The following is a 27,014-nucleotide window of genomic DNA, read 5'->3' as shown; positions in this document are numbered from 1 at the left end:
TTAGAGAGGTTTCGTCCAAGAACAGTTCCGCCGGCAGCCTAGGTGTGTGCACCTATAATTACGCGGCTCCTGGATGCGACGCAGCTGGAGGCTTTCACAGCCATCGTCTCTGTTGATTATCTACGAGTAAATCGAGTATCTCGTGAACGTCTATCGCGGCTTCCGTTAACCCTCCGCCTGACCCTTTCCGTTTGCTCCCTTTCCCGGCATCTGTTGTCGATTTCGAACCACCCCCGGGCACCGAATTGGACCGTTAGTGCCAATTTGCGGCTACGATTTTACACTTCCGGGCTAAAAAGTACCGGGTCCATTTCGTGCTTCATTAAATGAACTCGATACGAACCTCTACTCGATCCTGAAAGCTCTCTAGTTCGCTTCTCTTTAACCCACCATCGTCATCCTTTTATTTCTTGGCTGGCGACGCGCGTTGTTTGAAGTTTAAGGGAAGTGGCGAATAGAAAATTAAATCGAGAATCGCGTTCCAACTTGCTATCGATTAGCATTTATTTATTTGGACAATAAACGCGCTCGATAAAAACGTAATAATTATAGTAATATTAAGACTAGTTACTCAGACGCTCGTTACGATTGCTGTAAATATTCGAAGGGTACAGAATATTTTATCGATCCTCGAATAGGATATTGAAATAATTCAACACGCGATTAATGATAATTGCATCGAGGATGGGAAAGGATTTAATAAATCGTAAAATCGACGTCACGTTCATTCATTGCGATCTTTGTCGCAGAAAGTATTTATGGTATCGACATTTTTGACGACTGGTCCCACGGTAGATTACACGTACGACTGAACCTTTATCGTTGCTCCACCCTACTGTAAAATATTTAGTCGTTATCGCGCCCCAAGAGAAACACCAGAAACACGTGTCAATGCGCGATCGTTGCTAAATTAATTGCGTGTGGACCCACCATAAATACAATATTCGAAACGAAGTAACGTCCGACCGGCAAGCATATTTCCTCGAGAGCTAGCCAGTGTAAATTTGCGCGGTGATTAATTAAACAGCATCAGCGAGTGGTTGAAGTTATACAGCATGGTCTGAACTACGCGCGCCAACGCTACGCGCATTAATTTTTTTTTGGGACGAGAGAACGCTGAAAAATTTCGCTACATACAATTACACGGCTATTTACAAGGAACTCCTCAAATTACATCGAATTAGCCAGTTTGAAAACACCGCGCAGCACACCGCTAATATATTCCCCGGGACTCGAAAAAGAGGACTCTGTAACTAAAACAGAACCGCCCGCTAACGAAACAAGCCCTTAAAACTTTCGACGAACCTGAAACATTCTAAACACGAGACTTAAAGGCGGGAAGCCTCAACGAAATTACTTTCTCCAGGCAACATTGCGAGCGAGAAGAAACAAGGGAAAAAGCCTGGTGCTCGAAGCGCCAGGAAGCGGGTTTACTTAGTCGATGCATTGGCGAAGTCCGTGGCGCGACGGACGGTCGTGGTCCACGTTCTTCGAGGCGTCTCTCGAGCGTTTTGTTCGAAGGCTCGTCGGGCGGACCGTGGAACGATGGAAGAAAGCACTTGGAGGGGAAAATTTCAGCGTATCGCGACGCGTATTGTCTGGTCCGGCTCGTTTCTTTCACCCAGCTCGCGGAGGGACGCATTCAACGCGTCGTGGAGAGTAAGGGTAATGCGTCTGATCTTAATAACGCGGATATGGACGACGGGGCGAGCGTCTGAATTAATTTGGGAATGCGCCGGCTGCCTGGCTGGAATTCTATCGATGCGGTCCGCGTGTTTGCGCGCATGGAGAATGGTCGCGACATAAGGGGAATGAATGCGGGGATTGTTCCTAGAAATGTGAAGCTCGGTATTCGAGCGGCTGTTGAAATCGAGATTGGACCTTCAGCACTTTCGAGTGCCCGTAAAGGACTGCCTTTCTGCGTCAAAGGAGCAATCGCGCAACAGTCTGATGCTGATTCAGTAGAGGGACGATTCTAACGTTTGACACGTGGAATTGCGTGTTACGTATGCACGATACGTATAATATGTTAATACACGTGACCGTGAGACCGTGATGAAGAAGGAAAAAATGTTATGTCGAGATGTTGTGTGAGAAACGCGACGGTTTCCGGCTGGAGTTTTCTGGCACTCGTTCGAGCGGCAGTAGTAAAGTCCTATATTGGTCGGACCTGGCGTCGAACTATCTCCACCCGAAGTCTCCACCATTCGCTGCTACTATTAGTAATACCAGCGCACCAATGACACGTCCCATGTTTCTGAAGTAGTAGAAGCCACGCCATCCTGGACAACAGAGATCGACGTCTGCCAGATATCTAGTTTTCCCGCATCTGTCGAGTTTCAATGAGAGCAGATTGCAGATCCCTGCGGGGAATTGGAAATCCCTGCCCGTACGTTCCGGGAGGAAACGAAGCGAAACCAATCAGTTTAAGTATATTCAGCTTCGATGATTCATCTTTCTATAAATTTCAATTAACCGATCCCGCGCGATTTCTCATTTTTTAAACCGCTCTCCTGGATTTCGAAGCAAGTCGTTACGAATTATTCATTTTAATCAAACTCAACTGCAAGATCGTTTCGTACTATAGTACGAAAGAAATCGTTCATTTTCCAAGTGACTTTGATAATAATCATCCGCGTGACGATCTTTAACGGACAAAACTCCTGCGCGATTATTCATCGGAATCGATTCTCGCGAACCGAGAAGAAAATTACAGGAGATGTGCGAGATAAAGTTTTTCACGTTCGGAAAATATTCGTGGCAACAATTCCATTCGTTCTCTCCCCACAATGGGACCATTTGCTGCCGTGACGCGAATGCTCGATTCGACGCACGGGGACAAACAATGGCCAGCAATTATTAGAACGCAGCCGGCTAGTGGCCGATCGTTCACCAAATTCCAGAAACCGTATCACGCTTTGAGCGACGACGCCAACTGAATCCGGGAGCTCCTCTATTTTCGTTGCCCGTAACGCGACACGCGCGCCTCTCGGTTGACAAATCCAACGTTCATCGATTTCCTATTAGCATCAGGTAAACCGGGGACGTTATCGGTCTAGACAAGGATCGGATCGTCCGCGAAGAGTTTCGCGCGCGCGGCCGCGTTCGCGCGTGCACCTACATACGCGCATCGGCGTTACATTAACCTTAATTACGCTCGAGTGTTGCCGCTCGCGCGGCTAACGACTTCGCCCGCGCTAATGCTTGACATTTATGCACGCGTGTGTCATGTGTCAGTGCGGATTCTAGCCATCTAAGCCATGCCGGGGAATCATGCCAAGCAAACTTGCGTGCGATCGCGATCGAGAAACCCGTGAGCTCTCTGAAACTGACCAAAGGAGAGATTACGCCAACGGGACTGTCGATCTCACTCATTTTCTCGTTTCGATCTAGTAGAAATGAGTTCATTTCAGAGGATATCAGGTCCAGTAGCTTTGTAATCTCTGCTTGTGGAAAAACATTTTTAGTGCTCGAACGAACCACTTGAACGGACCTCTTGGATTTTAGAATTAATTAAAGACAACGAATACGAATTTAATAATGTCGGAGTGAACGATACTATTTAATTAGAAATTAATTCGAGAGTAATATAATATAACGCGATAAAAGAATATTTTGTCCGCTCGTGGATGTGATAAAACCATTTCTGCGTTGAACGCGTATAATATTTCAGTTTAAATACCCAATTAATATAGCAGAGGATTCGAAAATGTTTCTCTTATACTTATTCGATTTTCAAAAACACGCGAGTATAGAAAAGAAAATTAATTCGAAACGACGAACGCTTTAACATCGTCGACTCAAATAATTCTCTCTTCTGAACAGGTATCTTTCTCACGCGAAAGGTCAGTTCGAGTGGTTACATTATCGAGGTGGGTTCAGCCACGAGGAACAGCAAAAGAGGCGGCGAATCAATGTTCAAGTTACTCACCGCCGTTGTTCGTTCGCGCCCGCGGCGGGGATGAGCTGACCGTGGGGAAATTTCGGGAGACATTGTCCCTCGGCTGCGACTGTGGCCCTTCGAGGTTTGGGCTGGGGCTAAATTCCGCCCTGAAGTCCGCCCTGTCGAAACCCTCCTCGAACTGATGCATCAGGTCCACCTCGTCCACTTCGACGTCGCCTTGGTATTGCTCCTTCAGCACGGTCCGCGGCACTGGAAACAGAAAAATCAATCAGCTGGGATTGCTTAGCGTCCCTTAAACGCACCATGGACAATATTATTCGATTTGTAACAGTCAAGTACGCAACATATTTGGTGAACGAAGTATTCCAAAGTTGCTGAGTCTGAGAAGCCTGTTTTTCGAACAACTTAGCACGTGGACATCGTGGAGGGTTATCCAGGCATAGAAGCAAGAAGAATGAAATAATCTCGACTCCTGTCGGCTGAACAGGATCCCCTGTTTCACGTTCTGACAGTTGTCGATTTATTTCCGAACGCATAATGCTCGAGTTCGATATACGAGCCGCGCTATCGATACACCGCATCGGGTATGCAATTGCATTTCAGGCGGACAAGCACGTAGACACCAAATCAGTGTCTTTCAGTGACGCGGACGTGTTACACAACGCTCGAATCACTCCGTCGCGTGAAAATTCTCGATAAGACTCGGCCTGTCGATGATGCTGATACATCGGGATGGATTTCGCGGCGTTGAATTAAAAAAAAATCGTCCTCCCCTTGTAAATTCCAATTACATATCGGTCGCACGCAGCGAAAAGGGAATTGTTCGCGAGATTAGACCACCGCTCGCGTAACTGTGGATTCGTTATTGCAAATTCGTCCCCGCAAAAGTACCTACGTACGACGGAAATTAACTTCTGACCCGAAGTTTGGATTTTATTAAAATCTCCCACCGTTGCACTAGAGGATTGATGGTTTCCATGAAAATATGATTTTCATAAATGCCTCTTACAGCCACGCCGCCTTATGAGTCGCTTTATCTTGAAGTGTACCGTGATGGCGTAATAAAAGCTTAAACGGCTCTCCGGACGAAGATAAAAGTTATTTCTTTCGCTAGAGAGGAAAAATTTAGGGGATGCATCTCGCCAAGGAAAAAAATCCTTTCTTTATCGCTTAACGAAGTCGAAGGAAATTTCAAGTGACCTCGGGGATACCTTCAGCGCCGCGTCTTAATACTTCTTTATGCAAGTAGCCGAGTCTCTTGTTAAGATGTGAATACAGCGAGCATCAGTGGCACGAGGAAATTTGCATTAGGAAACAATCGAATTTCTTCGTCCCGTTCTCTCGCAAGAAACTCCTACTCCACGTTTATTACACCGTATCCGCTAATATCGTCGATACAATTTTCTCCAGCGCCTCTTCCATCGCGATACAAATTTATACACGTCGAATTTTCAAAGCGCGCAGAGTTTCGTCGAACGTTTCGCGAGAAAAAGAGAGAACTGTATTATCCCGCGCGGCGGATTTGGAAGCTGGAAATAAACCAAAACTATCAGCCGTGAATTTCTCACCGGGGAGCTTCCTTTCCCGGATCCTTCGCCCGCAATAATTTTCATTTAACAAACAGTATTCCCCGAGGCGCAAATACCAACCGCGCACGTTGCCCGCGTAATATGCTTAAAATATAAGAGTTATTCGCGGGACAAGAATATAATTTCCTAGGAAGGCGGTCGCGTTATTTGCAAGGGTCGCGACGCGTGCTGCATGTACCTCAGCGGCGGTGTTTCTTTATGCCGGGTCACGAAAGCAAATCTCGTTTGATGTAAAACGCGTCAGAATTATCTCCCGGCATTTTTCCTCGCGCGTTTCCGCTCCAGGGCGGGGGAATCCCGCTGATAGATAGCGAGAGGACGAACGAGAAAGCGAGAAAGAGAGAGAGAGAGAAACAGAAGGAAACGTTCTTCTTTTTCACCCCCGTAATTTCGAGAGAATCCAACGCTCGCGCTGGAATTTACAATATTCCGCTAATTTCTATCTCCTCGCTCGTCCTAACGGAAAACATAACTGGTACGATTGTAACACCGTCGAAACTGAGTGGTTACCCGGTAAGAGAAACGGCGACGGTTGAAAGAGGGTGGAGAGACAGAGGGGAAGTTGACGCGGATAGAAATGTAACTTCAAAGCAGCTCAAAAACTTGCGAAACTTCGTTAGAGTTGCCCGCATTCAACATTTACATAGTGTTCGGGAAGTTTATGCGAGAGCTTTGAGTGCAATTAGAGGTTGGCAAAGTTATTAACTTTCGGCGTTGGGTGTTAATTTTGCGCTGCGTCTTGTTACGAGCACGCCGCGCTTTTGATTAATGAGTAACTACACCGTCAGTACTACGTTCGATCGTTATCATTTTCGTTGCGTTACAAGTGAACGAACGTGTAATCGCGTTCGTCGACTCATTTATACCCACGTGTGTTATAGTAATATCGAGGAGAATAGCAGAAGCTCCATGTCGATTCTACGAACTTTTAATTGGACTAAAAAAAGAAAAGAAAAAGTGAAACGATACTCGAGGTGCCTCGATCGAACCAGACGCGAGGAGGCGTTCGTAATTCCAGCAAAACGTAACACGAGCCAGCGGGAAATTACGAGGAGGCTGAAACGGCAGTCTCGAGGGTTGGAAGCAGCAAGCCGCTCGTATAGTTTACTTACCGCGATTAATAATTGCAATTTAACACCAATGTTGCGGTGCTGGCCGGCAGAATGCGTTAGGCCACCTTTGGCCCGAAGCGAAGCTCCGATAGTTTAATCGAGCCGGATACATTATAACCCCTTGCGTCAACGGATAATGGAAGAGAGAAAATGCGAGGCCGTGGAAGGTGCATCGACGCGGTGAAGATACAGCTTGGGTGTTCTGTTGCCATGAGATATAAAAGCTCTGTTGATCTTTTTTCTCAAGGATCGTGAAGAGGAACTTCGCGAATGACGACCAGTGTCGAATTTGAAAGAATTATTGGGTCTCGATAGATTTACAAACAGTTTCCAGATGTTTTGCGATGAAGGGACAACGCTATTGCCTTTTCACGCGTTCTGATAAGACGAAATAGAAGAATAAACGAAGTTATCTCGTTGACTAACTTGCGAGAAACAATAATCCCTGTGGATGCAACAGAATCGAGCGAAGGTAATGTAACAAAGGAAATACGACAAAGGGAATGAGATGCGACCACTATTGTTTCGATAATGTAACGTTGTCGACCACGATCAATACACGAGTGACCATGTAATACGTGGCCAATAGAAGATACCATCGCGAAATTTACATGCGCATCGTGGTACTCGTATTTTCAAAGGGAAACTACAAATTTTGTCCAGCAAAATATTCCTCTTTATTTTTCGCATTTTAAACGTACCAACATGCGCGCGCGTTTATATACGCGTGTCCTTCATACGAAAAATTGAATTAAAAATGGTTCGTTGTTAAAAAACACTGGTAAATAAAACATTTCGTGTTTCCACGTCTGTTTCGCCAAATATGACAACGGATAATATCGAACGCTAATTTAGCAATGCAAATTTTTTTCTACTTTCATCTCCTTCTTCTTTTTTTCCTCGAAAGGTAAATAAGAGCCAATTGCCAACTCTGACGATCAAAAGAGCGCGGAACTATCTCGTCGAATCAAAGGGCGGAAAACAGGCGAGTCGCGTGAAAAAAAGAGAGCCGCGAAACAATGGCAAACGCTTAGAAACAGACGAAAAATAAACGGAACGTTCCAATCAATGAGCCGGCAACGAAACGGCAAATGGCTGATGTGATTCGCAAACAATGGCCGTAGTTACCATTAGCGAGAAAAGCAAGTTATCGAATATGTATTGGTGGCAAGTGATTTTATCGGCGCCTACCGTTGTTGTTATCGTAATTCCGCGTTTTAATCCGCGCCGCATTGAAAAGCCTAGCTTCCCCATTTAATTTAATACGATACAGAGAGGGGGCTCGTTACGAGGCTATCTCGCGTCGCATGCAAACTATATCGGCGTTGTTTAAACAAAAAATCGTCAAAAAATTGTTACGTGTTTAAATATAATACATCGCGAATTACTCGGCTAGAATTTATTTCAGGAAATATCTCGACGAGCGAAATGATTTTTCCCTGAATCGCTATTGTTCAATTATACAATGTGGCAACTATTTTACTTCGTTTTTCTGTCCCTCGATGTAAATTCTGCGTGCAATTTCGAAAACACGAATTTTTGGTGTTCGCGTTCCAACGGGGCGATGCTAATGACGAATAAATTTATTCCTTCGTTATAATGCGATGGCCCGGCGGTGGTAATGCGATTAAAAGTCGGATAGGTACGACACGCATTAAGTTTTAATAGGGCATTAGCGAACAATAATAGCTGGAATAGCCGTCGCGTTCCAATTACGATTACACTTCGACTTCCGCGTGAATATCGCGCGGATACGCGATGTGTTCTACGCGGTGCTCCCAGATTGAACGCCTAATGAACACAATTTTGAAAACACCGTTAATGGAAAATTGCTTCTCGCATACTTCTCGTTCAAGTTCCCCGGGTGGGGTGCAGAGTATTCCGTTCCGTACGAGTCGTATTAAATAAACATCCGCGTTAACGCGTACAATTAAACCAGCGGCGAGTGAAACACAGCGAGGCGCAGTTCCACGCGGTGCATCAAATGTTTAGATTGATATTTATAGTTGAAATCTCCATTTGCTCAAGCTTTCATCAAAACTATTGTATATTCAGGTAGAGAGTATCGCGGTGGAATAACGCCCGGCACGAATTACGGGACGAGAGCTACTGACTGGTTGCGGAGTTTAATTGTAAATAAGGATGAAATTTCACGTTGATAAATATAACGTTGGCGCGAGCGTCGAGAATGTTATGCTCGACGCGAAACGTAACGAATTTCCAGCGTCGTGCACGTTTCATCGTTCCTCGTACCTGTTGTATAGAAAATTCGCAATCGAGGCTTATCGACGGGTATCGCGTTCAGCTTAATTCAGGGTACCCTGCGTAATAACCAGGGCTCCGTTGTCCGCCAGGATTTCGGGTCACACCGCGAGGCCCCGGATAATTATGAGAACGTGCAATTTATAGCGAGCACGTGCGGCTTTCGCCCTCTTCGATCCGCGCGAACCTCTTGAAACCGAGGCATTAACAGGTTCCCGTTGGTCCAGCGTACGTAGCCTGCGACCAAGAGGCATTAAACGTCACCGATGCACTTGTAGTGAGCGACTGCGAGCTGCACCTGCAGCGAGCATTGCCGATCCTGCGGTGGCCCTGTTAACGACGCAGGTCATAACGTACGGAATATCGAGGCTCGATGCTTGATCGAGCCGTAGAGCCGATTAATACCGAGTAAAGTCTCCACTGGGTGGAGCTTCAATCGGTTCTTACATTTGCATACTCGTGTATTACGATTGGCGTTGGACGAAGTTCGAGGTTAAACGATATGACGACTTGAAAGTAAAATCTGTTAAGAAATTAACGTAGTCGATGAAGCATCAAATGTCTAGCTATCAACTGTAGTTCTGGCAAAGTTACATTGTACAATACGTGCATTCGAGGGGCAGTTCGAGTGTCTCTATATCGCGTGGCGATCTCAGATGTGGATCAACGTCATCGTCTTGTTTCGTTGAATCGAGAGGCTGACAGTACGCGACGATAAAGCCTTCAATGGGACCTGGAGGCGAGCCGTAGAAGGCGAGGTTGGCCCAGTCAGGCAATTATTGTCCCCCAAAGTCCCATCGGGGAGAGATATAGTCATGGATGCTGGCAGGTACTACCTGAAGGTGTCCTAAATTTCCAGAGGACCCCTGACCCAGCCACGACTATCACCGCGTTAATAAGATCCGTGTACTAATACCTGTAGGGTCAATTTCGTTCGAGGAACGAAGGTTCTCGCACGTGAGGAACTCTGGCCCGATCATCGCATTCCCTGGTCGATCGTTCGATGGTGAAATTCGGTGAATTTCCTTGGAAATAGCGTCGTTAAGCTCGTAGTCGATCTAAGACTGATCAAGGGACACTGCGACGCGCACAATGGAGATAACGTGGAATTACTGCTGTTTAATATTTCATTAGTTGTACCATTCGTACTTCACTCGCTTCATCGCTCGAAAACTATTTCATTAATTATATTAGTTATACCTTTGATCATTAGTTAACATTGCCGGCCCTCTGGCGGAAGGTAGAATTTAATCTTGTTTTAACAAGGTACGAAATCGTAATACGTAGTTAAGCGAGAGAAAAAAAGGTTCTATTATCCCTATTTTATCCTGAACGGTTAGACTACTCGTCCACGTTGTTCGAGCTGATTTTAATTCCGTTGCATTTTAATTGTAATTTTTCCGACCCGTACGAAACGGGGGCTAAACGCGGAATATCCCGCGGCGTAGCGTGCGTTTTTCTTGGAAAGCAAAACTGCTGCGCGACAGGAATGAGAATGGAACTCTCGCCCAGCGAATTTCCCGTGCGCTGCCGTAGATTTTAAGCCAATCCCGAATAATCGTTCGAAACTATTTTCGCTGGAATTACCCCCGAGGAAGGGACAGGTTTTCGTCGGGTCCGCGTCGAAAGTGGTGCAACATTCGAGCCGGTTGCATTGCCGATGCAGGCCGTGCGTCCTGCCCGTCCGTTGGCTCGCATACGTTCCTAATTTCACGAAACGTCACCAGGCCATAGCCGAGAACAATTTGGGATCGCTAAATCTGCATACCGACCGTTCCTCATCGCCATTGGGGATCGCGGGTAGTCCGGCCGCGTTCGTCGTCCAGACATCAACAGAATTCACGTTGGTTTTCCTAATTAATTTTCCAACAGCGTGTCCCAGCGAACTTTGTACTTAAAACTGAGTGGTACACGTTGCCAAATTACGTTCAAGTTTCAGTTTCGAACGGGGAATTTCATTGAAAGCTTTTAATACTTCGTCGTCGGCTTAGGTGTAATATTATACGTGTATGGATTACTAAATCTCTGACAAAATAGAGGCAGCACGTGAAATAAACATGTTCAGAGATTATATTAGTGATTTTGTTACATTTAACCCTGAATAGATCACTATATATAGCGTAAAGTGAATTACTATGGTCCTTCGTTAATTCTGTACTATTCGAACGCAATTTTTTCTCAAAACTTACATAATAATAGCCTGTAATCATTATTCCTTACCTCAGATATCATAAACAATACACATATAAACAAAATCGTTAAAAAACTATACATATTTATTAAAATAAAGCTGAAATACACGAGGAAAACGTATTAAAACTACTAAAAGTTTGGACCTCTATTACTCGGATGGTAATAAATATTTTTGCGATCAATTGCTATCGTCAGAGGCGCTAGACATTCCCCTGCAAAACGGTCGTTGTTTCATCTCGATCCGACTTCCCGTTCCCGAGATATCGCGTTGGAAAGCAGATTGTATTTTTCAATAATTTCGTAGCCCTATCCTGCTCGCACACTCGGAACTCTCGCTCGCACCGTCCGACTGACCAATCACGAGTCACGAAACTTATCAATGAAGCGCCGCGTCAATGGCAGGCGCTAGACACGTGTCTTTTTACTATTACTATTACTATTACTACTAGACGTAGTAAATACTTCCGGGTGGGAAGTCGGTCAGTAGGTCACCGCGTCTGGGTCACTGGCCATTTAAACCCACTGGCCGCGCACTCCAGAATTTAAATATTTATATCTCGAAAACGGATTGAGATATCGACATGAAACAAATTGCGTTTACTTTAGTATAGTTAAGGCTATCTTCTGAGTGGGCTATCATCGAAAAATTAATTGTCCTTCCTGGAGTATTATTGACGAAATCTGAAACGGTTGGTTAGTGAAGCTCGAAACTATAATTATTCTAATCTCTCTTTATTTTTATTTGCGGTTAGCGAACGTTAGGTTGTGACTGGTGTATCTTTTGCTGAGAAAAATATAAAGTTATCTTGAAAGGGGTACAGTTACAATCTGTAATCTAAGAATGATTATTATGTGGAAGAATAGTTAGAATAATTAAAATTATACAGTGTCGAGCATATTTTATGTTTTATTGTTTGTTCAAGTGTTATGTTTTTAACAAATGAATTGTATAAATGTTTTTATGAGGGTATAACAAATGAAAATTCTTTACTTCCTCGTACTGGTACAATTTTAGCGCAGCGGGGATCGAAAGAAACTGCGGTTACGGTCGTCAAAAAGGTAGAAAAGAAGGAAAGGAAGGACAGGAGACGAGCAAAACAATGAGCCTGGACATCACGTTCAAAAATTTCCACAAAATTCTACGGAGACACATCCGACACGTAGGTCTGAACCTTCCGTCGACGTTATTTCCGGCTGGTTTTTGTCCCGGCCAATTCGATCAACGGCATTCAACGTGAAAAATTTAACATCGTTTTATAACAGCGCGCATGGACCACCGAAATAACGTTGTATTTATCCTTTCGATAAAATCTCGTGAACAAACTTCGATATTAATTTATCATCGGTGTGCACTGGCCATGTAACAAAAGGAGACAATTTCGAAACTAAATTGAATGAATTTAATAATAATAAAAAAAAAAACAGATCTAACTCTGGAGAAATAATTTGCTCAAAAATCAGAGTCGGCTGGCCATCAATCATCCTAAGTGAATTGAAGAAAAACAGATGCGGGGCCCTCCGAAATACCGTACATCAGAGCACCAGCGAAGAGAATTTTTTCTTCGAACAGCGAGGGTATAAAGAAAATAAAGCTTTCTCAAATAATCGCGGCGGAATCTGGTCGGGAAATAAATTAACGTTTGCACGAAGAATTTGCATGAGGGAATGAAAAGGTGAGGGGATTTTCCCTGCGTAGGCGGGCCAGGGTAAATAAGCTACAACGTTAGACTGCGAGGGAATAAGGTAAATTTGTCGTTCCCAGGAAATTGATTAATGGCAAGTCGTCGCGTGTACGGGAGCGAAAGAGTAAAGAAAGGACTTGAACTTTGAAACAAACTATTAATTACGGGCTAGGCGATAAAGTTTAACCGAGAGAGAGACAGATAGACGCTCTTTGAAAGGGGAAAGTTGGGGTGTTAACAGAAAGGGGGGAAGAAAATTCATTGGTGAAAAAAAATGATACTGGAGAATCGTTTGGTTGATCTTTGTAACTTTAACCTTCGATGCTCTGATTGAATTTATAATGCTCCACTTAATAATCAGTGTATTATCAAGAAAGATATAACAGAGGTAACATAGTCACGATTTAGTTGAATTTTTAGACAACTAAAACCGTCACAATTGAATTCATTTGTAAAAAATACAGATATGTTATTTGTACCTTTCGAAGTTCAATCTTCGAACGTTGATCGACTTTTAGTAAACTTTGTTCTGGCGTATCGGAAAGAGAAAACGAAATCTGTATGTACTTTTTATATGTTCCAATAATTCTCCGTCACTTCGAATCTGCAGGGAAAGCGGAACGGTACGAAAATATCATGATAAAGGTTCGCGATGTTCTTGTCGAAGTGGAGTGTTTTTTCGAATAGCCAGTATAAAGCAGAGAGTGCACACTCATGCAAAACACGGAGGGGGAAAAAATAGCACAGAAGCCGCACAATACAGCAGAATGGAAGTACTTAGATTTGTAACACGCAAATCCGAACTTGGACAGTGTATAACTCAGAAAACACATAACCATACGTCACAGAGGAATATCATAAATTGGCTGATTTCCATCTCGATTCGTACCGTTACTCGATTACACCAGTAGTTGCTTCCTAAACTGAAATTGCAAGTTGGAAATACAAGTCAGAACAAATTCTGTTATTTCGAAGTGAAACCATGTCGAACTTATTATTAAAATACCTCGAAATTTAATTCTTTTTCGCTTATTTAGATCTTTTAAAACGATATTCCATTCCTATAATACTTATTCCTCTTATTCCCCTATTTCAGTATACTAATTCTTATTCAAAAATGAACGAACGATCAAAATTGACGTACGTCTCGTTACCAGAGGGTAATATCGCCACGAAGGCTCGATTCTTCAAGTAGCCAACCGAAATATTTTCTTGAATTCGGAGGATCTTTTTAGAACGGGTGCAATTTAAGCTTTCGAGTCGTGATTTTACGAGGTCTCATTAGCGGCTGAAGGAATAATGCGATATTGTGGCGAGTTCCACGTCCACTTGGCGGATGATGGGTAAGGGGGGGGGGGGGGGGGTCTGGGCCACGAGAAAAAATTTTCGGAACCCGTTCCGCCGGAAGAAATCACGCCTCGAAACGTTTATGAGCGGGCGGCTGGGCGCTCTCGGTTAATCCGGCTGAAATAAGCGGGCGCCGTCCTCTCGAGTGCATTTTTAAGATCTGGCGGAGTGCCAGGCTTATGTGCTGAAGCGGAACAAAAACACTTTTGCCCGGCCGCAGAATTTCAGCCTTCGCAGAAGGAGACGAAGGAGGCTGCAAAAGTGGCCAGAAAAAACGGCTACGTCGAAAAAGATTGACTGGGGCCAGCGTTGAAACGTTGCGGAAACACTACGTAGATTGAAATGAAATTCGGGATAACGGCATTCTCAGCGGCATTGAATTGCTTTGGAATATACCCAGAATTATTCGAGGGCTATTTTTTTCTCTCTTTTAAACCGTTTCAATGATAACTTTTGGGCGAACAAATATAAACGAGTAAAGTATCCGATTCGTTATTTATATTTATAGTTAGTACAGGTTTGTTGTGTGTACAATGTGTTCCTTGCGAATTCATCAATGTTCGTTGTATGCTTAAACAGAATTCGAGGCGTATTCAACTGTACCACTGTTGTGGATTCAATTGAGGGCTAGGTTAATTATGCGATATGTAGCTGTCTGTAGACCCGGACTGTTTTAAATTAGTTTGGTAGGATAGAATGGCCTCGAGAGTGTGTAGAAACGTTTGCTTGGTTACCCGAATGGATAGGGAAGGGAAATTGTAATTCCTTGCGGTCGAAACGGAATAAGATGGGAAATAATTTTGCGTTTTGCTAAAGAGGATCATACCATTGGTGCAATTCGTGGAAAATGCTTCATCAAATCGTTTCGATGAAATTAATCGGGCTACTTAGTTTTACGAGGATAAAAGAGATAATCTGAATAAGTAGAAATACATGCGAAACGTGGTAAGAGAAAAAGATTTATACTCACGTCTGACCATATCGTGACTATGACTACTGATTTTCATTTTTTTGCGATGAACACAACGGATACAAATGTCAAGCGTAATCAGATATTCGTTTAATCATTCTCCAAGCGTTACATTATGATATTTCGTTACTAATTAGGTTGCTTCGAGAAATAGAAAACTAACAGAGACAATTTTCTATGTGAACGAAATACTAATTCGTTGTTGAACAGAGTACACGGACTCACTGGAGAGTAATCTGCAAAAAGGGGGGACAACGAAAGTGAAATTACGTGGGCATTTTATTCTACCGACTTGCATCCCCAATTCTATCGTACAACTTTACGAATCGTTTTTGTAAATTGCGCAACGACTTGAACATTTCACAGAAGCGACAATTTTAAAAGCACAACTTTAATTAGGTCGAGAACAAACATCTACATTTTATCACGACATAAAAATACATATGTATACACGAAACGAAAGACGTGTAATAGAAAGTTAAAGGAGAGAGAGAATGTATATCGTTTTTGTTCAATTAAAATGTGACGCGACAAAGGTGTGTAGAAGTGCACTCGAGGAAAACGAAATTTCGCCGCTCGAATTCGCCGAGCTTATCGGAACTAGTTTAATAAGTTCCAGGCCGATGTGAATGGAATGGAAATGGGTAGACGAAAATCTATGTCTCGATTTTTCTGGGAAAGAGTCGGCGCCGGTGAAAAAATACGCTCACGAGCTCGGTGAAATGCATTCACGAGCGTTCACACCCCGGCAGAAACGGCGGTACGTGTTTGAGTTACGTAGAGGCTGGCTGACAAATACCATTTGTCGTGTAACTTTACTCTACTTCGGTATAAAAGTGCTCCGGATATACTCGGGAACTGCCACGGAACATTTCTATAAATGCGACCCGCCTTTAAATCGAAATCCAACGCCGCGCGGTAGGAACGTGCGAGAACGAAATTGAAAAGTCCCCATAATAGAATCCGACGTTCTGTTTCATCGTCGAGGATCGTTCGAATTAATCCTTAGATCGAGCGAGACGTGTACACACTCGCGCGCCCTTCGACGGAGCACGTCTGCGCGCTTTAAAATCGCACGGGACGCTCGAGTTTTTTCTTCGCGTTCAATCTTGAAAATTAATGCAAGAAGAGAGGCAGAGAGAGCCCGTGCGAAACAAATGGCACGTTCCACTCATCCTCCAAGGACGGTGTTTCCGTGCTGCTGTGCGTGTTTCCGACCGAGCGACTGCGAAATGGAACTCGTGGACGTCGGAGAGCTTCGATGCAACGCCGTGGCGCTCTCTCTGACCCGTCTGCGTAAGCAGATAAGGGTCGTTTCCACCGGCTGTCCGACGTAACTTTCGAGAGAACCCTCGTACGTTTCCACCCTCTCTACACGCTCGTCCAATACCGCGTGCGATATTGTTGTTTGCATACTCGTTCGAGTTTACCTGGTCGAGAAGTCTATTACGTGGACAGGCAACACCGGTTACCTTCGCCTCTTTCGCGGCAGTTTACGCGCGAGAAAGACAGTTTCCGCGTTGGACAGCACACGGTGATGGACGACGCGTGTGTCAATGTAATAACTTCGTTAATTGGAGCAAGGATATTCGCTGTTCGAGTGTACCATTTCATATTATGCATTTGCTCTCTCTTTTAATTAATTATTCATCGACAGGCGTAACCGAGGCACGTGGAAATAACACCGGTCGGTGTAACGACATTTCAATTAAGTTTGATATAAAAATCAGTAAAAATTGCCAGAGAGAAACGCTCTGGGGACTAGTAATAATATTGTGTATCTGCGTTGCCTTTGGTTCCATGCGAATTATCCTCGCCCGCGTTCAGCTAATTTCAGCCAATTTACATTTACATTCGTGCCGTGTAGATTATCTGGCGCAAATTCGTAGTTCTCCTTTTTTTTTTTTGCGCCCGTTAGGTCATCGAATAAATATGCGTCGGATTGCGCGGGTTTCAGCGTCGATCGCCCCGTTCGAATTTTCACGGAAGCCCGGCTAATTACATTCTAGAATTACGAACTTCGTTAACGCGATTTCGGCCGGCGTGATTTTTAATTGGCCGCGACGAAAATACCGACCGGCTATCATAAACAATCTGGACTTTTTTATCAGATGGAAAAATTTACTGGGACGCTTGGAAAAGGAGCGAATTTGATTTTGCTTGAGGATTTTGTACAATTAACAAAATGTAATTCATTCTTCGCTACTCATTAAAAAGGTGCTTGTTATATACTTGTTGTCTAATTGAATATTTAAATTCTTGATAAGCACGAAGCGTTGGTGATTCCAATATGAACCAAAGGTTTATTTGTTCTTCGGATGTTTCATAATTTAACATGTTTTCACTTTCGTAACCATTGTATTGGATTTTTTGAACGTTCTCCCTTACGATTGCTGCAGATGAACGTTTAAATATTTATGCGCCCGGTATATCTCGAATACTTTTGCGTTTTATGACATTACGAGATTTGCCGTTGCCATTCGTTTCATCGGCTGATTTAATGCCTTCGATCCAATCAGTTGCATTTAAATCGTATCCTCTGAATGGTCGAATAAATTATAACTAAAATTATAAACGCTCGCAGACAATGATTCAAGCGTATCAATATTCTATACCACAGAATCACCACGATGTAGCAGTGAAACCGAAACGAATTAAAATTGCATCGAGTTGCGCAAAGGCGCGCGATTTTTCAGCGATTAAAAAAAAAAAAACTGCTCGCAGACCCGAATGGAAGCTGTCAAAGGAGAGTTCAGGAACCTTTTTCACGGCGGTTCGGCAGAGGCTGTTTTTTTCCTCAAGAATCGACGCGATCGAGCGCGGCTTCACGTCTCGTTTCACGCCGCTCTTAAGGTTGAACGACGACACGTCCCTTGTTACCAACGTACCACGCGGGGATGCGTTCGTTTCACCGTTCAAAGGGGAGACAACTCACAGACCTTTAATAAGTTGCAGGATCTCCACCCTTGCCGGGTCTGCGTCCCTAGAAAAGGGTAAGCACCGTGCGCGGCTTGCTCTGGCCGTGAACGACGCCAGGTTATTCACAGGCGTCGATACTGCGACGTGTACGAACGTCTTGCGATTTATTTAAACCAGGAGTAACACGCGCAGCCAGAACGTATTACGTTCAGACGGTCTCCAACAATTTATTAACCCCTTTTACCAAAACGTACACGACAGTTCTAATGAAAATTTCTCATAAAACGCGATCAATTTATATATAATATCGTTCCTAAAATAGAAGAAAAAAAATATCTCCACGGGCGAGTGTCAAAATTCGTTCGAAACGGAGCGATCGGGAAACGCATAATCAAAAGCGACGAAGCGTAGCACAAAGAACGAAGGTAAGCGTTTTCGCGTGACGCCTATGGCGCAAAGCGGCGCGCCAAGGGGTGCACAAGTCCGCCAGCACTTTGATCAGCACCCTGGTGCCTGGTCCCGCGCGTTGCTCGGCCATGTGCACGAAATCGGTGCTGGCGATCGCGCGTGCACGCGACACGCACGCACACGGCCGCGCGCACGCTCGATTTCCCGCCGGAACACTCTCGCACCCGCGCCCTGGGACACGGGCGTCGCGCGAGAGGACAGGAGGATGAGCGAGCTTTAACGAGCCGCCTTGGTAAACGAATCATTGCCGGCCTTTTCATCCATCCGGCAAAGGGACCTCCCGGCAGGAAATTGTGCGAAGCCACGCAACCGAGCCCCTCGTCGCTCTCTCTGTCCCCGATCCACGCGCCCTCGCGATGGGAATATCGAATGAACCGTCGTCGTTACCTGCGCGACGGATAAATGCGCCTCGCATGGATGGTAGTATCTGTGACGCGTGCCTTTGCTTGGCGATATTTTCGGAAATGGAGCGACCAAGAGAATTCGTTGAACGTTACAAATCTCGTCGCACGTGGCTCGAATTAAATGGCTGTATTTAATAAGCGTCGATGATGCAAGGCAATCTTTTCGGACGAATCGTGAAATCCGCAGTGATCGTGTCGGAAATTCAAGATTAAGGTTCCCCATTTTTGCCGGCGCTTTATCGAAAGCATCTATTCGATGCATCCTCGCAGAACGAAAAATTCGTTCGACTTTCTGCCGTGGCCCTCGGCTACGCTACAGGAAATTCAATTCCCGCGTCAACAGAGGCGAATTTATCGCACGGCCGAAAGGAGGGACAGGTTAGGCTGGGCTGCTCTCCTATGAATACAGAACTCCTCTCTCCTATGGTCGACCTCTCGAATTCGCTCTCCCGATAATACTTTTCACCGCTACACTTCGAGTAATGCGTTCCCTTCGTACATACCGAGTGCACTTTCCGCGCGGCGAGGAAGGAAAATCCGTGGCTCCACTTTCGATTTTATCCAGCGGAACCCTTGCTCTCTCTCCTTTTTCGTTTCAGTTTCGAGAAACCGTGATTTCACGTAGTCATCGTAATTGTATAAGGAGTTGCCATCGAGTCACCGTCGATCGAACGCGGTGACGTTCGCAGAGGACGGGGAAATGAGAATGCTCGGGGCATTAAATAAAGTTTTCGATCTTGCGGATGTTCTACGAGTTCCTGCCACGGAAGATACTCAATCGAACGTGGCGCGCGGTTGTTCGTCATCCTCTGATCTGGCATTCTAAAATATTCAACGAACCTCGACGGTCTGTGCAATAAATTTCAGAGGCGGCGACGAATGCCAGGTATTCCGGAGGCTAAAGGGGGTCTCGCTGGGAACGACAAGCCGAAGGTGGATGTCGAATTAATATCGACGCTCGGAAAGTCAAACGACCTCTCCACCGGAATATCGAGCGGCTCGAAGGAAGAGGACGCGACGCGAAACAATTCCTTTCTGCGCGTATTTGATAACGGTGTGATTGCTTTTCAACGTCGAAACTGCTCCACTTCCGTTCGATTTATGGCCGTTCTGACAAACGATAGACTGCCCCGTTCACTCGCCACGTTCTCCCGCACGCTTATTTTATTTATTAATCGCGATGCCAATAATTTCGATTCCATCTATTTTCCTTTTTTCTGTTTTTTTTTTGTTCGTTCATCGCAAAATAAATATCTGATATGGTAAAGTGCTTCTCCAATGACGCGTTCGAGATTTTTAATACTATTACCATTTATCGGCACGATTCCGCGTCAAATCGAAATTCATTCCAGTCAAACCGTCAGAGTATTTCGGGGGGGCCATTAAAGATACGAAAACTGATCGGTCCGCAACGACCAATCAATGTCTGCCAAGCACGTCAATCGACGCGAATCGAACGGATTCGACTGGCTCCCAGGATCGCATGGTTAAACGGTGAAAACGAAATGCTTCCATCGACGGTCCACGAATAATCGGGAAACGGCGCGAGCCAGCTCGAATAGTTTCGCGCATCTCAAAGAGTTCGTTGATCTCCTTAAATTCGATCTTCGCCAAGGTTTACCCGATTCGCTCCTGAAATTATTCCGCGTGACCTGGATTATTCACCCGCGAACCGAACGTTCCGTTGTTAGTCGCGTGATTGCTGGAATCCGGTTCCGTTCCGCGCAGAAAGCGGGCGAGTTTGTCATGCAGAGTGCCAAAAATTTTGCTCGAAAGCGCAACGACCACGGCGTCGTATAAGCTGGCGCTCGCATGAAATTCGCTCGTTCGTTTGTCCACGCTTGGAATTTAAAAGCGTATACCCGCCGCCTGCTGATCGAGCTCGAACGGAAACAAATACTAATCAAGCGTATTAAGCACTTTTAAACGTTCAATCGGGCAGAAGTTTCGGTTTGATTTAGCTCGCGAATCGTATTCATCGGCAATTTTGTTCCTGGTTAATTGTCCGATTGTTTAATGCATAAGAATTCTAAAAAATCGTTACGATTATTTGTACGTTTTCGATGGATTTAAATCACTGGATTTCTCTGTTATTACTGATAGATACTTAGCAGACTTTGCCAAATTCCATTTTCGATAAAATAGAAACGTGTGAACTGAAAAAGGAACAATTAAATGAATCAATGCCTCGAAAGGAAACGGGTTTTTGGGTGAAAGCAAATGAACGCACTGCACGACTTAGAAACGAATATAATCACTGAAAAAACAACTATTCCTCGCGGTGAAACATCGTGTACGTTTCATACTATGTATTTGCATCGCAAACACGACTGTTTAAAAGCGCTTCAGGGTACTCTCTATGAAATTGCTACCTAGTATGTTCTGTTGCACAAACAACGCATTGTCCTTGCCATAGCTCTAATTAGCAACTGTAAATAATCATTAAGGTAAGGGTGTCGAGAGGATACGGCGGTATTTGTTGATAAAATTGAAACGGCGAACGCAAATTAATTAATCGATTTCTAAGTTCATACTTCGAACGTCGAAAACATCAATTTATAGAAATCATATAAAAAAAGTAGAAATTAAATTTGATTTCGTTTAATCGCAGCCTTAGAGTATACGTAATTCATTACACTTCGTTGACAACAATGTCAAACTTTGTTACTGAATAAAGTTCCAGCCACTTACCGATGCAAATGAAAACCTCTCGATTAATCTGGCGATAAATTAAACACAAGGGCTTTTATATATATACTAGAAGAGATTGATGTATTGCTTCTGTCACAATTAACAAAGCAAACAATCCCTATCCTTGTAAACTGGCCCACGCCACGGAACAATACCTGCAATTAACGCACGCGATACCACTGTGGAAATGACTAGTTGCCATACAGCTCCGCCGCGGCTACCTGAACCCCGTGAGTGCAGGAAAATTAGAATAATTGCTTTGCTTGCCGAGACTAAAAGCGTGGCATTCGCGTATCAATTTGTTATACGGGAAATAAACAATTCCCCTACGTAATTGGAGAACAAAACAGACCAATCTAGGCTAGGTACGAGGGAGATCGCAAGTATTTATCGAATGTAGCTCCGTTAAAAAGCATCGAAACTGGTTAGTAGTTAGCCATTCTCAAAAAAGGAAAGTTAATTATTTATCGTGGCGAAGGGACAAGAAGGCGGCTGTCGGAATAATTCATTGGACCTAATTTCATTTGGTCTGTTTACCTTGCGAATATGAGAGCACGACGGGATAATCTTATTTGGGGAGAGAAAAAATGGAGCTTTCGAGAGTGCCTACGGCGAAGATTGAAAATCAGGACGTACGGTCAATCCCCGAAGGAGATTAGTTCATCAATGTTTCATGAGGCGGCCATGTGCCGCGTAATCTAGTCTTTAAAATGGAAATCGAAAAAACCGAGCCAAGGTCCACCTGACTCGGCCAAACGAATTCCACGCCAGACACGCCGTCCAAATTTCTTTACTCTCGAATTGTCTTCAGCGTCGAACGCGCGACTCTAATTGCTCCAAGAGAAAATTGCTTCGCGTTTCACTCGTGCGAGCTACTCTGGCACGCTCGCGAAGAAATGGATTTAACGATCAGTTATTTACTGGGAGCGGAACAGGGACGATTTACCTACTACCTTCAACCGAACGATCAACGTAAACACGGATCCGCAACGTTGTTGCGTATAAAATATGAAAGAAAAAGAGGAAACACGGGCTGGAAATAAGCTCGATAAGAAGTACCGATGTGAATACGGGAATCAGTTTATCCGCGCGTTGGGGAAAAACGAGTACGAGGGGTATAAAACGGATATCCTTCCGTTTATTCCGTGCCAAGAAGCAATTTCGGAATCAGGACATGGGATCCTTCGAGAAGCCTTCAAACAGCTTTCTTGGCCCAAGAATACGTCATCCCAGATATTTACCTTAAAAATTCTCTCGAAAACTTCAACCGAAATCGGATTTCGCCTTTCTTATGCATCTCTTCCATTTTAGCGAAGAAGAAACAAAATATTTGCAGAGGAAAATGATGAAACATCCGTCGAGGATAAAAAATGAGCTAATTGAAATATGGTTAGAGTATATGCTTCGTGTTCTCGGCGTTCGCAAGCTTACTTTCTCCAGAAAATAAGTCGACGGTATCTATTTTTTAAGTAGAGTACACACGGATAATATTTGAACGTGCGATACTTATCTGTCAGGAGTAACTGCTTCAGGGAAACTAGGGTATCTTTTACGCCTGCCAGTTTTACGACCATGTTATTCCACGAACCAGATGATAAATAACAATGTCCGACGATAATTCTGCATGTGTGAATATTTTGTGCCTGCAATTTTTGTACATTTGTACGAAAGAAATCTAACAAATTTAATCGTTAAACAATTATTACGATTCATGCTGTTGTAGCTGAGTACTTGGACATGAAATTCGTTTCCTCATTAACGTCACAACGATATTTCACGTATGACTCTTTAGTTTAGCGATGATTGACACGTACTCCCTGTCAAAGTGTGATCGCTAGGATCACCGACTCGTATTGACATGTGGCTGAACGTAGTGGTCGAATTGAATGGACGTTGGTTACGACTCGATACGTATCGACATCGACATTTAAGCATATTTTCAATGATCATTTATCCCGATCATTCAAACGTAAACGCTTTGAATCACGCTTGTATATTTTCATAACTGGTGGTAATTATTTCAATCTTTTTTTCTTGGTTTAAGCACTGAGTTCCCCTACGGCGAGAAAGGGTTAAGCAGTCGTTCGTGCAGTGCTGCTCGAAACTTTTTAGAACGGGCATAAAAAAATGAAAATTTAGAGCAGCTTAGGGAAATTACGCGGTATTTATAATTCTCAAGTTCCAGGAAGCTTACGGTTGACAAAATTTATAATTAATTGTACGAACTAGACGGGGGGAATGTGGAAACTTCGTAGCTCGCGGTGCTTCTAACGTGTGCTAGGTGGATCTCGAAATTTCCAGTTTTATACGATTATAACGTTCGTATATTACAAATTTATCCTTACTTTGTGCACGCTCTACTTTTCTGTACGCGAGAACTTCCGACAAATAAATGATCATGCGCACAGTCTACCGATAACCAATATTCGGTTACGTACACGGACGATAAGGTTAATGTTCTTTTCTTGTAATTCTTCATATTAGGTTCGGAATATTCATGGCAGAAATTTCTTGGGAACCGTACGATGTTTTCTACGCCCGAGGCGAACGAACCCGTGCACATAACTTATGCAACAACTTCAAGTTAAAGTATCCTAGTATGTCTATAAGCAAAGTTTCCCAGTTACATTGAATAGAATTTTCTCTTTGATATCTGATCGTATTTTTTGCTGTGAACACGAGTATTCATATCGACCTCTGGTTCAAGACGGTTATCGCATCGAATTGCGTTACAAAATTATTGGCTGAAATACCAGGAACATTTCCTGGTGCTCTGTTCACCCCTCAATACTCGTAAACGTCGTCCGATCGGTGAATAAAAATAAATTTTCTCCCCTATCTCTAATTTCGAAATGTATTTGGAACAAAACGAATAAAATACAAATTTCTCTCTGACGTACGTGCTGTCACGTCTGTGAACACTCGCATAAAACAACTGCCGTCGACAGCGGGCGATGCTTCGGTATATCTAACCATTTTATTACGAGATATGGCTGCCACGTATGAAAATTTATAAATATACACCGGTGAAGTCGGCTTTTCATTATTTCACGGAATTATGCGCGGTCTAGCGTCGTATAAAAATGTTGGCGCGGTTGTATCATCCCTGGCTGATGGGGAAATACTCGAGGCCCACGAAGCGGGTACGTTGATTTCATCGTTCGTATAAAAGCCAAACCAGGCCTTCGAAATACTTTTATTGCACAACAAACGAGGACCAACAATGCGCAACGAGAGTAAAAGGAAATTCGATATCCTCGTCAAAGGAGCGAAATATACACGGCGCCAAAGTGTTTCCGGTGAGCGATCCAATCAAGAGTTATAATGGAATAATTAAGCGGTGTGCGCAATTAAATTCGAGCGAATCAGTTTCACGAGGATCAAGAGCCGTGAATTGTTTCGGTCAATTAAATTTACCAATCCAGGTACGTCTTGCCATACTTAATTTAATTACCGCGCCCCGCGTGCCGTTTGATTTTCCCTGCTGTCGACGAGGCGGAGAATAATCTTTCCTGCCCGGTGATTAATTTTCTACGAAGTTATTTGCTTGGTTACTTTCATCTGGACATGGTAACTGAAAGGGTTGTCGACGCGACTGTAAGGACTTGTGTAAAGTAAGTAGCTGAGGTAGCAAAGTGGCACGCGACGCGAAAGATCGAAGGAAGCCAAGCCAAGGGAAAAGTTCTTTGGCTTTTCGAATAAAAGACGAGGCCGAGTATCGCGGCTGACCGTAATTCCTTCGTGTTTACTAGCCGTGATAACGAAATAGGGCAGTATCCTACGGAGCACAGGATTTAGAAATCACGAAAGACATTCTCCTCTTCCGTCTCATGTACGTTCCGCGTTATTTGCGTCGACCACCCTTTCTCGTTTAAGAGATTTCACTTGGACCGTGTCGTTCGTGCAATTATGCGCTCGTGCAACGGTCGTAGAGAGGAACTACTGTGCATTTCCATGAATATTGAAAGATAGTATCGCATAAAGATGATTTTTAATCGTCAACAAATAGACGAATGAAAGAAGTATGAAAGTGAAACGCGTTCTATTTGTCGACTAATAATTTGAAATGAATTTTTTCAGAACATTCGCGTTGCTAGCAGAAGTCTCTGATTCGCAGTTGAAAGCTGGATCGATTCGATAATCCGTAAGAAATTGAAGACACTTCTCTGACAGGTCTCATTTCTGCCATTTTTCACCCCTCTGTCACAGGGGTGCCGCTTCTTCTTTTCCCTTTTCCCTCTCGGTTATTCTCTCATTTTCGTCGACGCCTCCGCTTGCTCGCGACGCGTCATCGAGAAAATTTAACGAGGACAAATGAAGTGGAAAAGGAGGCACCACGCGCGCGGCTGATTCCCGAATAAACTTCCGTTCGTACTCCGTCTAACACGTCACATAAATTCACCGACATCCCGCGAACTGTTCGCGGCTACATTCATAACGAAACATTTCGCGCGGTTCGTCGCCTGATTCACTTGGTTTTCAACTAGGAGACGTGGAATTGCGGGAACATTTAATTCAAGGAAATGCTCCGGCCCGCTGCTGGAAAATTAAAATCCCTTCTTGTATCTCTTCTGTCTAACAATAGAACGGACATTCCTGACTTTTATTTTAATTAAAAGCAAATGTTAAAGCCGTTTGAACCTTGAGTTCATAAAAAATTTGCTCGAAAACCGGGCGGTTAATGAAAATGAACTTCAGCCGAGAATTTTCACCGAATACGCGCGGTTATTTGAGCAATAACAGAAGAATGCGATAGTTAATTGTCAGACAGAAAATCACGTTACGCGATACCACGTTGCGAGGGGAATTCAAGGAATGATCCACGCCTAAATTTGCGCTATCACCGCTAAACACCAACTTCCAGTGACCACCTGTTTAATAAGATGGATCATGGCGTTAAACCCTGCCACGTTACACCAAAGACTACTTTGACGTGCGCCGATCATTCATGCGGATCCAATTAGACTTTGAGCCTCTGTAATTATTCCGCGTGAATGGTCTAACGTTGATACGAAGAAGAGAGTGTCGCGACCTGCGCTTTGCAACGGCGATCGTTGTTGGAATAGGAATCACGTTCGATTTCATCGAACCTTGTGGCTGGCAATGTTGCAACCGGCACGTTGCAAGCAAAAAGAGTGACGAGCGCGACTTTCTCGTAATTCACAATATATTTTTACGAAAGTCCATGAATACTTTAGACAAGGAAGAGAAACGAGCGAAGAAGATATTTCGACTGCACTTTGTTGCAGGTTGAAACTTCTCGCGAATAAAACGGATCTCCATGGCTATCTGCGTGACGCTTGTTCACGCACGGTAGCTCGTGAGACAAATCCTTATCAGGCCTCTGCCACTCGGCAAACTCTTTCGATGTCTCCAGCGAGCACCGTGCAGGGATTAACGGCGACGCGGCTGTCGTTGGGACGTCGCTGGCCAAGAAAACTGGCGCGATGCATTAGCCATTCTTCAGTGGAAG

General features: G+C 44.1%; 1 protein-coding gene across 4 annotated transcripts in view; it reads right to left on the bottom strand.

Moving 5' to 3' along the window:
* LOC143423722 (uncharacterized) overlaps positions 1 to 27,014 on the bottom strand; it is a 195,446-nt gene that overhangs the window by 14,201 nt on the left and 154,231 nt on the right. For all 4 annotated transcript variants that reach the window (XM_076895243.1, XM_076895242.1, XM_076895240.1 and 1 more), the window contains exon 7: positions 3,932 to 4,153. In XM_076895243.1, the coding sequence (XP_076751358.1) occupies positions 3,932 to 4,153 (222 nt within the window). The remainder of the gene's footprint in view (positions 1 to 3,931; positions 4,154 to 27,014) is intronic.

This window comes from Xylocopa sonorina, chromosome 5 (assembly GCF_050948175.1).
Source record: "Xylocopa sonorina isolate GNS202 chromosome 5, iyXylSono1_principal, whole genome shotgun sequence".
In the NCBI taxonomy this organism is placed as follows: Eukaryota; Metazoa; Arthropoda; class Insecta; order Hymenoptera; family Apidae; genus Xylocopa; species Xylocopa sonorina.
The sequence above is the reverse complement of the archived record's forward strand: the minus strand, read 5'-3'. Positions and strand labels throughout refer to the sequence as shown.